The sequence below is a fragment of the Pygocentrus nattereri genome, chromosome 5 (genome assembly GCF_015220715.1).
Source record: "Pygocentrus nattereri isolate fPygNat1 chromosome 5, fPygNat1.pri, whole genome shotgun sequence".
Taxonomy (NCBI): domain Eukaryota; kingdom Metazoa; phylum Chordata; class Actinopteri; order Characiformes; family Serrasalmidae; genus Pygocentrus; species Pygocentrus nattereri.
In genome coordinates, this window is record NC_051215.1 from 6801294 (window position 1) to 6818292 (window position 16999).

The 16999-nt window shown below is 37.0% G+C and overlaps 1 protein-coding gene across 1 annotated transcript in view; it reads right to left on the minus strand.

The window, feature by feature from the left end:
• atrnl1a (attractin-like 1a) overlaps positions 1–16999 on the minus strand; it is a 383555-nt gene that overhangs the window by 311540 nt on the left and 55016 nt on the right. Inside the window, exons 11-14 of the mRNA XM_037538727.1 lie at positions 12146–12230; positions 8689–8900; positions 3995–4113; positions 1289–1421 (exon numbers count right to left, since the gene is read on the minus strand). Of these exons, the coding sequence (XP_037394624.1) occupies positions 1289–1421; positions 3995–4113; positions 8689–8900; positions 12146–12230 (549 nt within the window). The remainder of the gene's footprint in view (positions 1–1288; positions 1422–3994; positions 4114–8688; positions 8901–12145; positions 12231–16999) is intronic.

The following is a 16999-nucleotide window of genomic DNA, read 5'->3' on the forward strand; positions in this document are numbered from 1 at the left end:
TATATATATATATATATATATATATATATATATGAGATTCCGAACATTTGGTAATATATATATATATGTGTGTGTGTGTGTGTGTGTGTGTGTGTGTATATATATATATATATATATATATATATATATATATATATATATATACATATATACTTTCTGAATTAAAGAATGAAACATCTAAACATTCCTTATAATGTCAAGTTTAGATTTAAATCTATATTTTATAGAGCCGCTCTGATGATTTTACATGTCTACACTGAAAATACGATTTTAAATTATTTTTATGAATATACCTTTTTAATTTCTAAAACACTTTAAATCAAATACCATTTTTTGTTGTTTGTTTCCTGAATACCACTATGTAACTGCTGCCTGAATGACATCAGTTGTTTTTGGCTCCAGTCATTGGTCCATTCATTGGCTCCATTCAATGCTACAGAATCCCCAACTCAGTTTCAAAAGAGGTTTCTAGAAGTTTCCAAAGACCCCAAGCATCAAAAGCATGGGAGTACTTCAAATTAGCAAAAAACTAAAAGGAGGTCTGTACACTGTGCAGCTTAGAAGGCATACCACAGCAGCACTAGCACAATGCACAAGCACCTGAAGAGAAAACACAAAAGTGCTATTCTGGATTATGGATTACCAGAAAAGGCAAAACCATAATGTTGTCTATTCATGTTTATTAAATTGCCATTTAAAAGGGAGAGCTGTTTAAAATCTGCTGTTCTTGTAGCTGCTAAATACAGTGATAATTAAAGCCGTAAAGCCATCTGCCTGCCTCCCTTAGAATTTCTACAGAATAAGTGTTTGAGAAAATATTTAGTCTATTATCTGGGCTTATTCTACATTGATTAACAGTGTCAGCATGTGTGTTTGTGAGTTTTGGGCTTCATGAGACATGCACCTTATCTAATTATCTTGCACTTGCCATTATTTTAAGTACATTTCTTTGTGTAGGGAATGTCATACATTGATTTTTTTGGAGAAAAATCAATCAGTTAAATTAAATTACTAATCATTAAATCAGTCAATAGATTCATTGTTAAAAAATAGTTGTTCGTGGTAGTCCTAATATTTTACTATAGAGTTATTATTAAAAAAAAAAAACATTACATGATTTAAAGTGATTTAAAATTTCTTAATTGTAATGTGCAATTCAAATGAACATGTATGCTCTTAGTTTGAGATTTTATTTTTTTAGAAAAAAAAAACAATTCTTCAGGCCAATCTTGGCTTTTTTTTTTTTACATTAAAAGATCATTCATCCACCCCTCCGCCATTTTCTCACTGGGCATGGCATGGCACTCCTGCATCTGTGGCTCCCACTGGCAGTTGATGTTGACCGAGCAGCTTCTGCAGTTGGTCAGCTCACTGCATATCAGCTCACTGTGGACGCGGCATTCAGTGAAGTTCTTCATAGACTGAGAGACAAGAAAAACAGCTGTCACACTTCAATAAAGGAATCACCTCTGCACAGTTGCACAGTGTCACTGCATATCATTAAAATAAGCTGTGTGAGATACACCCGTCATATTACCCATAATATTCATAATTAAATGATTATTATAGAATCAAGCCTTAGTCTGCTGGAACATAGCCTGCACTGTGGTAGGAGGCACCGTACGCTCACCTAGAAAGCTACAGCTTAAAATCCTACAGAACAGGTTTATTTTCGGATTTCTGTCACTCCGCCAACTTTTCTCTCACTGATGTAAGTTTTATTGACTGAACTTGTGAAAGCAGAGCACTAATTAGTCAAATTGAACCTCTACTGGGGGCTGGCTTCTCTTTAGCTAAGCTATTCTAGCTCAGAGAGAGGAGCCAGTTAGCATTAGCTTAGCAGGGAAGCTACAGCACCAAACACCACAGAACAGGTTTAATTTCAGCTTTTTGTCCCTCTAACACCAACCACACAAATTTGTTTCTTAGATTTGTGTCATTGTCATGTAAAAAGTAACAGCATCAGTAAAACTTCCTATGGTGAGAATTTGCCTTCTTCGTGAACCAAAAGTGGGCTCTGCTGGTTGGTTTCAGTTTCCCTGTCACAGCAACACCTATATAATTTACTGATGTAAATAGTCACAGAAATCAGAGTAGTTATACTGACTTTTGTCACAATCTATATTTCAGTTAGTTATACGATACTGGATAGAGATGAGAGTTAACATTTATTTCTTAATCAAAAATATTTCACTGATTTAAAACAAAGTTTTATCCATTTATGCACCCTTTTAAAAAGTAAATGCTCCAAAAAGGCTCACAAGCCTGGAAAGACAACACTAGGCTTCACACAGAATCTTGAAACTAGAGCAACGTATTATATGGCACTATGGGACTATTTCCCCTTGTGTAAATGTTTTTTAATAGTTTTGATACTTTACATACCTTCTGTGATTTAGTCTTTACACCTTTCATTAAATTTACACCGTTTAGCAGATGCTGTTATCCAGAGCAACTTATAAAAGTGCTTTGTTGTCCATGTATTAAAGCGCATTATTCTTTGTTTGCTGTCAAAAAACGTATACGATTAAAATGTTTCATTATTATGTTTCGTTTATGGCAAAAAGTTGGAGCTGGAACCACTGAATTTATCAGAGCAAAACTTATTTTATATGACTCTAACAACACACTTTAGTTATATGTTCATAAATGCACTTTTCTTGCAAATTTCACTGAATCATGACTCTGGTGAAGTCTTCTTATGGGTTTGTGGAGACAACTTGGGTTAGGACTACAGCAGGACTCATTAAATCATAAGTGAATCCTGACCTGGAGCCCTAGTCTTTTTTTCTCTTAAATCTCACGAGGTGAAAAAGAAAATAAGCCCAGCAGAGCCAACAGTCGACTGAAAAAGTTTGACTAAATGCACTGCAGACATTATAATGTGGTATTGAGTTTACATGAATGAAATTTATGATTCATCGTTCAATATAATGTAGGCTTCTGTTTATCAGTGATAGGTCAGTGTGATCTTTCCAGCACAGGAGGCTGAATACAGAATCACATTCAGCCTACTTCCAGTAACAAAGAAATGCACAGTACATAACTAATTATCTAAAAATAAGGACATGGAAGCTTCTGGGCCAAACACAATTTGCTTCCTATTCTTCTACTGGTTTGTCAGTGAAATGTCAGGTGTACCCTTACACATAACAGCTTATTTATAACATTCATTTCATGAATTTAATCCAGAATACAGAATAAAGCCTGCAATGGCATTAGAAGGCATTTTCAAACACAGGGGTGCCTAAGTTTTTTCAAATGAGAGAAGAGCTGTATCTTGAATTTAACCACTGGACATTAGTTTGGGATACCTTTGCATCACAATATTAGTCAACACTTAAAAGGTACTGAAAAAACATCTTAACCTTTAGAAGTCGAGCCTTTAGTCTCGTTCAGCAATTTTCTTCTAAAGTAATTACACAATCATTGTTCCTTACGTTAGATACGTTCTACTTAGATTCTATATTCACAGGTTTGTGTCTGCACTTTGGACTTTTTTCCGTTTGGTTCTCTGTCAAATATACATTGATCAGGCATAACATTGTGACCTCCTCCTTGTTTCTACGCTCATTGTCCATTTTATCAGCTCCACTTACTGTATAGGTGCACTTTGTAGTTCTACAATAGACTAGACTGTAGTCCAACGTTTCTCTGCATACTTTGTTGCCCCCTTTTACCCTGTTCTTCAGTGGTCAGGACCCCCATGGACCCTCACAAAGATCTTTCTTGGCACTGCAGTAAACTGATGTGGTGGTGGTGTGTTAGTGTGTGTTGTGCTGTTATGACTGGATGAGGCAGCAGTCTACCTAGTCCTCTACTTACAGACAAATGTGGTATGGATTGAAACTTTAGAATCTGCACTTTTGACACAATTTCTCAGCCTGTTTTAATAAACTACATGCGAGATAATTAGTACTGAATGATTTTGACATTGCCAGCAATAACTGTGAGTTCTATTGGTTAGATGTTTTGTCCAGGTGTCTGGACACACCTGAGTGCAGCTACTGGAAGCAGAGACGCACTTCTTATCCTCACACCACTGGCAGCCTTTGGTGTTGGCAGTGCAGGAGGAGCAATCAGAGTAGTGGAAGCACTGCTCATCTGTAGCATCTACAGAACAACATCGGAAGAGAGGGATAAGTAAACACACCATAAAATCAATCCAACTGGAGGATCTGAGCTGTTGTTACAGAGGTAACAAGGCCTTGGCTTTCATTTTCCCACTCATGTTAAGACAAATACAAAGCGCTGATGAAATGCACTCTAACTCTATCATAAGTCTTTACCATGGCACAGCAGCAAAAAGCATGTTTCCTCATAAGCACATTTTAAAGAGGTAATGAATTGGCAAAACTGAAAAGTTAATCACTCATTTAATGACGCAGTACATGTAACATTAATATTTTCTTCATGTCCTCATATACCTAATTGAATTTTTCAAGGATCAAATGGGGAAAAGAGTTGCCCTTTTTAGACTACTGACTAAAGGCAGTGATTAATACATCACAGTAGACGAGAGCAACTGAGTTCATCTATTTACATGATTTACAGAATGATGTTTTTATAATACACACCGTTCATAGTAAATATAACAGAATCTCTCCAAAGAGGTAAAAGAAATAACATAATACATTAGAGACATATGGTTTCTAATAATTGACAGACAAGACACTGAAACTAGAGATGTGCACAGATACTCAAGTACTAGCAAATCAGTATTCGGGTATTTGTTACGTTTTAATACAGGAAGACAGAAAATATGCTGACCAATAACTGACTACTTGATTAAATTGAACTGAATTTGAATAATTCAAAGTCTTTAATAACTCTAATTTAATTCAATAACTAATACATTTTTCACAATAAATGTATCATTACACTGAGTACAGCTTGCAAAGTAACGACTTTACATTGCAGCCAGGCAATACTAAGCTTTTACTTTAGCACATATAAAAAAAGAAAATGGACACACAACATCTATAAGTTAATATCTGACCTGTAGTCCCTTTGATCAGATTTTGAGGAAGCACAAGATGGCAGGTCTACACCAAATTCTGAATCACTGCTAATAATCAAGGTTTTTCACAACAAACTAATTAGCCAGAAACAAACTGAACACAGTTCAGCAAACAAGACGGTCTGTGAAATGTTGGCCTCTAAACTGCTAAGATCAAAGCATATTTGATTAAATGCTCTTGCTTCTTTACTTCACTTTTCTCTTTATTTGGTAGAACTGTTGTATGAAGGCAATAGGACACTTGTGTTATTGTTAAACTTGATGTTGTTGATCACTTGATCACTTGATGTTATTCACGATAATGCACTCCCTCTTATGTTCTATAGCTTAAATAATGCACTTGGCTACAAAAACAGTGAAATATATTTTTCTGACAAGCTAAAATGTTGGCACATTGGCACGTCTACTTAGATTGAGGAGATAATCACTCATCTGACAAAAACACCTACAGATTTCCCTATTTGTGAATAGTAAACCATATTTTAAAATGTGCTGCAAATACTACATTTTTTTTATTGCTAGATGATTTTAGATTCCAAACACCTGGCGCTACAGCCTAAAAAGTTAAGCCTTCTGCCCTGTTATTTTCAGCTGAAGTGCCTTTTTAATCATTGTTTTTCCCTTCCCACAGTTCATCAAATATCTATTAATTAATGGGTATTTCAATATAAAAAAAATCTAAATAAGCCAAAATCCACATCCCCAATTGAAACAACATAAAGCACTGTAAATTACAGTTTTGTTAAAACTGACCATTATTGCTATTAAAATATCTGTGATACTGTGATTCTACCAAATATTTGATTGGAAAAAGTATATCAAACATTTAGCACTGATTTATTTACAATGAGCTCTAAGTTTGACCGTAATAAAAACATAAAATCTTTGGTTCTACAAAGTGTCAACACAAATGCCTTTCACTAACACAGCCCAGCCAAAAAGCTACAGATCAGGCAGCCACACATGATGACAGACAGCCTGAAAGATTAAGGAGTAGGTAGATAAAAACTTAATACAGGATAATCTCCCCTGAACATGTGTCATTTCTTTACTTAATCAGAGTCCAGCCCACCTGTGAGATCATTTCAAAATCCACAGGGTAATTGTGATTATCTCCTCAGTCCAGCTTTGCCACAAACAGGCTACAGCTGTATTCTCTTTATTCAAACTGCTGAAGTTTGGTTTCATCACAATCATAATTACATCTCTGTGACTGCATTATGCAACAGCTGACCTTTCGTTCAGTCAATTATAACCAGCCATTCCAAAAGACTGTTACCCCATAGGAAAGAGGCTGAGTGCTGTCCAGATAGAGCAGAGTATATTTGAGAGGCTCTAGGCGCAAACCCCTCAGTATATCAAGTGTAAACAGGATTATGTGTGGATTATCATTAATCCCCTGACAGTGGGTTTATAGAAAGGGAAAATGCCCTCCAGGTGTGTGTTTGACATGCAGTACAAACAATCCACCTATGAAATACATTCAATCAAACACATGCTAAGCTCAGAAACTTTTAAAAGCTATTTTATTCTTATAAACAAGCTGCTTATTTGCTTACAAACAACAAGATGATGAATAAGGAGTCAACAAGCAATAAATAAAACCTCCGAATTAGAGAGGGCACCAAGTACTGGTACTGGGCTGATACCAGAATGAAAATGCAAGATCAGCTACCGGAGGACTAATGAATGAATATAACATAATATAATAATTAATCTGATGTCACTTTGTAATAAATTATTTCTAGAAATGTTCCTGAGCCCATGCAGTCATTTCCAGTAGAGAACCATGGCTGTTTTTAATGCAGTGCTGCCTGAGGCCCGAAGATCACAGGCATCCAATATTAACCATCAGCCTTGTCCCTAGCGTGCAGGGATTTCTCCAGATTCTCTGAATCTTTTGATGATATTATGTACTGTAGATAGTGGGATGTCCAAGGTCTTCGCAATTTTATGTTGAGGAACATGTTTCTGACATTTTTCTACACTTTTTAGTTTTTTGCAGATTGGTGAACCCCTGCCGTCTTTGTTTCTGAGAGACTGCGCCTCTCTAAAATGCTCTTTTAATACCCAGTCATGCAAATTAGTTGCAAATTGCTCATCCAGTTTTTTATTAGTACCACTTAATGTTCCAGCCTTTTGTTGCACCTGTCCCAACCTTTTTCAGATGTGCTGCTGCCATCAAGCTCTAAATGAGTTAATATTTTTCATGAAATGGTAAAATGTCTCACTTTCAACATCTGACATGTGTTCTAGTTCTATTGTGAATAAAATATGGGTCTGTAAGATTTGAAAATCATTGCATTCTGTTTTTCTTTTTATTTACATTTTACACAGTGTCCTTTTTTGGAAGCGGGGTTGTATTTTAAATAGTACACAATAAGAATAGCATATATAATAATAAATTGTACTCGAGAATGTGTTAGAGAATAGCTGAATTTAAAAAAAGCTGAGATTTGTATATGTCATGTTGGCAATGTAATTCTTCCTGTAGAGTTGTAAAGTATTGGACATTTTTTGACGGTCACTTTAACCAAGGCACTGGAAATACGTTATTTTAAAAGTAAATAAGTTTAAAAAGGAAAACAGTCAGGTATTAACAGTATTAGATTAAGGTTTTAGGTATTTGAAAAAGTGGTATCAATCCATCATTACACGGACATGGACTGTAAATGAATCTTTTCGTGAGGATGCGTGACCACAGCAGTTAAGGGGAGGTGCAAGACTAGCCCCAGAAAACAACATTTCCAATTCAGAATGCTTGTAAATATAAAGGTTATAATTCTGGGTGGATAACTTGCATTAAGCGGTGGAAGCAGCTCATTTTAGGTAAAGACAAACAGAACTCTTAGGGAGTTCTTCCTTGACTTTGTCAGCCTTGGCTTGCTCGTTGGAACTTGGATCTGGCTTTTCTATAAAGTTGCTCTCTGACAATGACTGTTATAAAAGCGCTAAATAAATAAACTTTGACTTCAACAGACAAAACCTCAACACTGGCAATAATGGTAAAATATTGTGGTGTTTAAGGCTGTACTGTTAAATGCACCCGAATACACACACACACACGTTTTCCAAGCCGCTTCTCCCTCAGGGAGGGTTGCGGGGCCGAATACATAAAATAGGTTTAAGGTTTTCCACATTTCCTGTATTTCCATGTATTAAACACAGCGGCGCTAACACAAGAGCAATTCTCACAGAGTCACTAGCAGAAATTAGCATTATCATAGCAGATAAATAAAGGTGACGATTTCTTCATTAAACCCTACAATGAAATGTATGACTGGAGTAAGTTCATGATTATATAATGATCATCATCACATAAAAAATGAATCATAAACAGTGAAGTTACTACCTAACAAGATCATTTAAAAAAATAATTTAACAGTCAACTTGGACCATAATGGCCCTCTCTTTTATAACTCAGAAAAGTGAGCATGTTTGAGCCAAACTGTGAAAGGAGATCTAAATGGAGCTCCTTATAGCTCATCATGTGTGACTACAGACATGGCACACCCTCACAGAGATGCTGGCGATGGTGGCAACATAGCTGTCATCACCACATACCTTCCTGTGATCATGCACAACACCTCTTCTACTTGCTAACTGATACCAGGAACAAGCATAATGTCCCATCTTTTAGTATGAGGTAAGAAGAAGTGGGTACTCACTGCTGCGGTCAGGGCAGAAAGAATTAAGTGTTGTTCTGTCAGTGTAGTGAGAGTCCCCTGGAGCACAATGACCTTTAACCCATTCACAGCGGATGCCAGGGCCAGCATTTTGACAGAGCTGCTCATCAGTAAAGGCTTCACAAGTGGCAGACTTGTAAACCAGCACATCGTTCAGTATCACACCAGAGAAGCCACCAAATACATACATGGAGCTGAGGGAGTACAGAGGACACAGAGAGAATTACATGAAAACACATGAAGTTAAGTTACTTCAAATAAAGTTCCCTTAAGGGCGGAGACAGAGACTCCACACGGTTTCTTTCTCCATTTTTTTTGTTGTTGTACAATAGTGATCATCTTCTTTAAAGGTAGTGAGCTAAGACATGCTAACCACCTTTGGTTGCCTAAAACAGAGGCTTCCAAACCGCTGGGCCATGGCCCAGTTCCAGGTCCCACTAGTTTATTATTATTAGTTATTATAGTTAATATTATATATTAGCATTTTTTATTTAAAGTACAATTCTTTTCAGTAAAATGTTTAAAACAATTCACGCAAAATATAAACAACATAACCTGACCCCAACACCCCAAATACGAAAAAAAAGGTGAGGGCTCACGCAAGTCAAAAATGAAGGAACTGATATCATTCACCAACTTTTTACTTTTTGTTTTTCTTTAAAAAAAATAAAATTAATAATAATAAGAAGAACAAAGAGTAATTCAATGTAAAATATGACAGTTACATAAAATATTCCAAAAAACACTCAAGACCATGCAGAAATTAATGTGCGAAAGCCACTTTGTGTGGTTTGCAGATATAAGGTACTGAATGCAGCTATGATCAAATTACATTTACAAATCCAATGTACTCGTGCATCACTGTGACTGTCACGCATCTTCCAAGTGACTCATTAGATTCAGACTCGATCTCCCAGAATCCTCTCCTATCAGCGCTCTTGCTCTCCTGAGTACTAATGCGAATCCACTGTGTTTATGATCATATGATAGACCTAGCTCAGTATATAGATTAGCAAAGTTGTGAAGTATTGCCTACATTCTGTGAGCGACTGAGTGTTTATTTGTGTCTTGTTCTTCTCATGTATGACCTTTGCCTTTGTGATTTTGACTTTGCCCTTTTTGCCTTTCCCCTCTGATTGGTTGCCTGATTGTTGTTTTTGGACCTTGACCTTCTGCTTGTATTTTGACTACGTTTTTGCCTTTCCCTTTTTGGTCTGTTCACCTGGTGGTATGATTGTGGCTTTCTTACTCTTATGCTTTCTGGAACTGACCCATGCCTGCTTTCTGACAACGACCTCGGATTGTGATAATATCAGTAGCTTCCTTTTCCTTTTACATCTGCAAGCCTCTGAATCTGTTTGACTTGTTACAGCGACGACCTCCCACCAGTCCGCCAAAAATACTGTAGGCTGCCCTAAGGAATTATTTAATGGATGGTTCGTGAAGAAAGTTAGCTAGCTAAACTGTTACAGAAGAATGTTAACTGACCAGTTACACCGCGTTATGTCCAGCTTCGCTATATGATTGGATGGGAGGCATTCTAAGAATTCAACATTTTCTTTAAATAATTATCACTCTTACTCCACCTAAATTACTTGCCACTTGGTTACCATTTCCAGAATACAGACAGTTAAACTATTTTGTTGTGAAATGTAAATAAGCTCTTTTGGAAGTCATTGTTTGTGTCATGATTATCTCCAAACTAATATTAGTAATATAACTGTGGTATAATCTCATAATACATTCTACACCATAACCTCACAGTACTGCACTCTCTCATTAATATCTCTCCCCAAATCTGCATATTTTGAATCATGTGCTGCAATTTGTCATTAGGTTGAATGGGATTTTTTCAACATGCTGTAAATCTATGAACCTACAGTCTTGATATTCTGAAGGGTTTGGGATTCTTTGGAGGTTCACCTATTAATTAGGTAGTTTATAAATTTGTAGTTTATTCATGCATGGTATGATCACCGCTCTTTTTCAGGGCAGCTGCTCTGGGGGAAAGAGGCAGGGGTGACATATTGCAATAACCTTGGAGCAGCTTGTGCCTGCCTCAAAGCCATAACAGCAGTGGTCAGAAGAAGGACACTTAGCCCTGAGGTACTAGGGTCAACATTGCGGTATTTTAATTCTGTGGTCCTCAGCTTCAAAGATGCATGAAGATCTATCCCACAGAGACACTGCCACTGCCAACGCCATCACCATCTCAATCTCAATATCAGCTTACACATTGATGAAGGTTCTTGGTTTCTTGGCTTGTGCATAAGATCTAAACCTTTAGGTCTCTAAACCTTTTTTCAGTGAAGTAACACAAGACCACCAATAACACTGTCATTAATGCAGTGCTTACAGCAACCAAAGGGTTTCCCTGCAGCCAAAAACCTAAGTAAGCAGCAGAGCACTGGGTCTCTCAACAGTCAGTTCCAAAATAGGCTTTTATTTGTTCAAGTTTATGATCCTGTTCCATACTTCAGAATTATTCACAACGGCAAAGTACATCATTCAATAAACATACTCTAATCAAAACCATTCAAACTTTTCTACAGAAACAAACAAGTCTAGCACTTCTATCTGCTTTAATCACATCACATTTTCCATCTATTTCATGACAGGATGGTTCACACTCACTAAGAAGACCTTAAACGTTAAAGGTTACTAGTTATTGCTAGCAGTGAGCGCCACAAAATCCTCAACAACAGACAACAGCTGGTCATTCAAGGCAGTGAATTCCATTATTCTTTAGATATACTTTGCACTTTTAAGCTGTAATTTGCATATTTTTTTCTTAATTTTAAAAACTGTGGCTACAGATGGTGTCAGTGTGCCAGCAGGGACTTTCTGCTTCTGTTGTTTAGCTGTGTTCTGCATATTGAGAGAGGTGTTCCTGGGTACTGTATCCCCTCTCCATACTCGGCATGAACAGTGATTACAAATCTCTTTTCTTCTGTCCCTTATAGAAACCGTGAAACAGATCCACACAGTTAACATTTTCACTGTTGATCTGCTGCTGTTCAAACTGCTTCAGCACTGACCAGCGCAGAAGAGCAAAGGGAATTTATTTGCATTTTTTAATCATTATTTCTCATTTTCAGCAACATTATTATATGTGAGGTCATAGATTTATACATTGTGTTATAGGCCTAGATAAAATTTGTGTTTTTTCTTCTGTCAAAATGTGTGACATTTCATAACAAAACATGCTGCTTTTGAGCATTTTTGGTCTTTGAAACTTCAGTGCATCTCTAGATACTATTGAATAAAATAATAGTAATTATTAATATTAGCGGTAATTCATTTTGAACGACTGTGGAAACACATTCAATTAGTAGATTTATAGCTCTAGATAATAAATGACAGTACACTATTCTAATGGTTAAGAGTTACAATTTCAAAGGAGTTAAACCAAACCATAAGAAACCCTGCTAAAGCTTACCCATTGCTCACTACTGCAGTATGTCCAAATCGGTTGACATCACGGTGGAGCTCAGGCTTCGGCAGAACCTTCCATTCATCACATGCTGCAAAGTACACACACACACACACACACACACAGTCTTTTCATAATTTCAGAATGGCTAAACCATGGGAAAAAAACAGAGTTGATGATACATGACACGATATGCCATTCTCTCTTGTCCTTATAAGGGCACCGTGACAACATCATAAATCATTATCCATGTACAAGTAAAGTAAAACATTGTATGAATTCTCAGACAGCACAGAAAATGATATGCCATCTGTGACAACAATCACAGCTTCCATTTCTCCATGGAAACCATGTGCCTTTACTGCAGAGACATCTGTGTGAATTGAGCTGTAACTGTGAGGCCAGGTAACATGAGCTCTGTGGCATATGTTCCTCTCAGCCCATCCAATCGGACACACTCCAGCTCTCTTATATTCCACTTAATTCAGCAAAAAACTGCGCTCCGGCTCAATTAGCCAGTGCACAGGATGAAAAAGAGAATCAACACTGCTCTTAAGATTTCATTAGAGATAAGACATCTTTGACAGCCTTAAGAGAGTGCAGTCCATAAGTAATTGGACAGCTCACAGTTTGTTTTGGCCTTGTACTCCAGCACAACTGAAGTGAAATAATAGCTATGAGGCTACAGCACAGAATGTAAAATTCAAAGTATGACATTTTTTGACCACTTTTCACAGTAGCCATAAAATTCAAATTCCACCTGTTTTGGGGTATAAAGGTGGGATATAGATGGTGGTTCAAAAAGATTCAGTCTGTGAGGAGATGGAGACCAATGAGCAGAAAGCGTTCTGTGTTCTCCACTTCAATAAAAGTGAATCTGTCAGAACTGTGCAACATGACTTTCGTCGGCAGCGAATCTCCAACAGTTTAGGGCGTTCGTTGTTGGTTCCGCAACACTGGACGATCTCTGAAATCGCACTGAAAGAGCCGTGAGTGCAGTGACACCCGACATGCTCAATCGAGCGAGGATGAATTTGACTATGGCGTTAATGTCCATACAGCTGGTTCATATTGAGCACTTGTAAAATGATATAATAAACTTTATGCTCAATTTAACCATTTACAGTTTACTGTATTGATCTGTAGTGATTTACAGGTGAAATAAATAATGGCATGCATTATTTATGTCATATGAATGTTTTTGAATCACCCTGTATTTTGATGAAAATGTGCATGATTTCCAAAACCAAACGTGAACTGGAAATGCAAAACAAAGTCCATCCATTCATTTTCTAAGCCGGGATACACCCTGGGCAGGTCGCCATTCCATCGCAGGTCAACTTATTGTGTTCAAATGTTTTTACGCTGTTGGCTTTATACACAGTTTTTTGATATCTTGAAAGATGCAGCTGTGCTGTCTGTCAGTGTGAATAGGTGTGAATTGTTTTCACAGCTGGTGGATCTCCTCCCTCCCTTTTCACCCCTCACTGCTCACTAGCAGCTCAACAAAGAGTCCCAAGATTTCGCACACAGAAAACCACAGTGTTCTAGGTAATCTGATAAAACAATTACACTGAAAAGAATTATTTTGTTTGATAACATTTGAAAATACCTAAGCAGATTTGTATTTCGCAGATGGGGGCTTGCAGAAAGAGGCTGCTATTATAGTATTTTGTTGAATTACTTATGCACTGATGAAGTTGTTCGACTAAACTAAGTTTGAGCCATGTTGAAATAACTCAAAAAAGCTGTGCAGGTGGATGCCTTTAAACTTTAAGTTGACCTGACTATCATTTTTTACAGTGTACTATCCTGCATTCTGCAAGCCATCTGCAGCAGCATTAATGACAACAGAAATGATAAACACCACCTATATCTTCTGCACTGCTCTGAAATACCTCTCCACACACGCACACCCACACTATAAACAACACACTGCAGCTTTGCTCCTGGCATGGAGCAGAGATGCCTTTACGACATGCGAAAGCCCGCAGGAGGAAAAGAGCATCAATCATAGAGTTTAATCCCTTGCAGCTTGTAAAAATGCAGGAAGAGAGAATTGGATTCAAATCACAACGTAATTATTACCTGAGAAAAACAGCACAAACACCTACACACTGTAGCAACAAGACCAACTGTACTGCACATGTGCTAACTTTGTTCTATCATTACTCACCAACATACTGATCCACTCTGTTAAAGACTCACTGGTGGGTTTATCAAAAAGGAAAAACAGCATTAGTTCATTTAGTCAACTGGAGGGCTACTAAGGTCCTATAATGCGTAGAAATGGATGAAAAGGATGAAATTGCAGTTGAAACATTAAAAATAGATATCAGCTATGTGAATGTCAATGTCAAATTTATTTATAAAGCACATTTAAAAACAACGTCAGTTGGCCAAAGTGCTGTACAAAGTGCAATGATAATATTGAATAATATAAATAAAACATAAAACAATAAAATCACACAATAAATACAGACTAATGTAAAAAGAGTAATTAAAAACAACTCAAATAAATAAATAAATAGATAAATATTACACATAGAATAAAAGGAGAAACGGAACATTAATTTGGGTGAAATGCCAAAGAAAATAGATGTGTTTTTAGATCAGCTTTAAACTGTTCTAGAGACAGCTATAAAGACAAAATTGTGTAGCATTTAGAAATTTGGGAAATTTGCTACACATTTTATATGTGTATTTTACACATAAATATATTAAATGTTTTGTGGTATTTGTCCTTAACCTATCCAGATAATATGTTTATTTATGTTATTTTTTGCCATGTATGTTAGGCAGATGACATGGGGAATTACTTGCTAACTCCTTAACAGGTCATGTTTTATTGCATACTTCTATAACACTAGAATAGCTCAGCCAGTTGGCACTGAAGTCCCTGTAGTTACTGTTAATAAGCCTTTGTATTTAATAAGCCTGGGATTTTAGGGGTTACTATTAAAAGAGGATCACAAAGTGTGAAGGTTTTCTACCTTTCGTCAGTGTAACTGAAGCACCGTTCCTCATGATTCAGATCAGCAATTTCTGTCATACTGTAGCAGCAGTAGCACCAAACATACTCTCTTATGATGTACTTTGGTGTATTTTAGGTATTTTTCTTGCACTCCCAAAATGATGTTGAAACTGGCTAAAACACAAGCAGTCAGGAGATCCTGTTGGGGTGGGTTCCTTTCTCTAACCAAGCCATAGGTAGTACAGGAAGGTTAGGGAAAGTTGTGTCATCACTGGTTGTAAATAGGGCTTAATTGTCATGAATCATGCCTTAAATAAAGCTTCTGACCCCCAATGTGATTTGAACACGCAACCTTCTGATCTGGAGGCAGACGCACTACCGTTGCTCCACGAGGTCCTCCGTGTGGCCTTTGGTGTGGGTTCCACACAGAGTTTAAGGGGTTAATATGCTAAGCTAATGCACAATTCTATTAAAACCATTCTGAAGAGCTAGATGCCTCCAAACATTAGAGGTATTGTGCACTCATCCCATGATGAGGCCCCTGATTCACTCTGTGACTGTGCAGTGGTTGCAGTTGTCTGTGCTTCACAAGTCAGCTTTAAAGCCATCATATTTTATAACGGCCAACACGTACAACAAGGATATTAATATGTAAATGTGCCATTTAGCCCCCTTGGTTCTCAAGCACAAACTGTACCACTGAATAAAATGTGTGGCCAGGTTGCAAATGACCCTCCTGAGTACTGTGCTAATTGAGGCGCTGTTTAACTAAGAAGACATAAACACACAGTCAAGAACTCCATCTCAGCTCAGAATTAGGGCAAAGGCCAATGCAAAAAGAAATCTGTCGCTCCTCTGAATTCACAGTATTATTCTGATACAGTCTAAGCAGTTAATGATGTTTAGTCATGCTGTTTTTAGCGTTTTTAAGAGCAGGCTTTCCAAAATGCTGCAAAGTCTTCTTCAAAGTTACAGTTTAGAACAGTTATTATTCAACGAAAAGTTGCCTTTGATCTTTACTTTACTTACACAAACTGAGCTATGTGGATCTACTTAGAGTGAACTTAAATAACTCTTACATTTTTAGATGATACATTTAAATCGAATGATCAAAAGGGCAATAAACGTGGCATACTGTTTACATAAAGCAGACAATTTTATCTGAGACAATTCATTAGTGTCTCTGTTCAACAATACTTCTCAAGCAGAGTCTCCAAGGGAAATCAAAACCTGTTCTCATTGTTAGCCAGGGAAATTGTTTTCTTTAAAAACTAAAAATACTGACTCTCACACCATCAGTGGGCATCTGGAAAGCTTCTGTGTTTAGGTTCTAATATCACAAAAGAACAAATAATCAATAACTCAATTCTTAAAACAGCGAGTCTTCTGAAGCCTTTCTGTAGTTCATGTCGTTTCACCTTTGAAAATCTTTCAAGAGCATTGTCTGAAGCAGTTAGCAAGCAAACGAGACAGCCTCCCCCTTGCAGATGCAAATGACACTTTGCCTCACACAGGTGCATGTCAGTCAAATGGCCCTGTCCTGTCAAACTGGATGTTTCCTGTCAACGCTGAACAACAAAAGCTACCAGACTTTAGCAATATCAAAGGTAGACCAAGTACCACTACTATGAGTCAGTCATCAGTACAGTCGACAGTAACATTTTTTTACATTTTCTTTCTGGAAATATAATAATACATTTTCAATATTTTACATTGGCTATGCAACAAGTACTTGGGTAGCCAGTTACTTGTACCCATTCCTATCTCAGACTGTTCAGCTATAATTAATGTTGAATATTTAGGTCTAGCTTAGAGACACAAGACCTTCTACTAGGCTGATTCAGAAACCTAAGCACACTCTCACAAGTATGTGATGCCTTAAATAA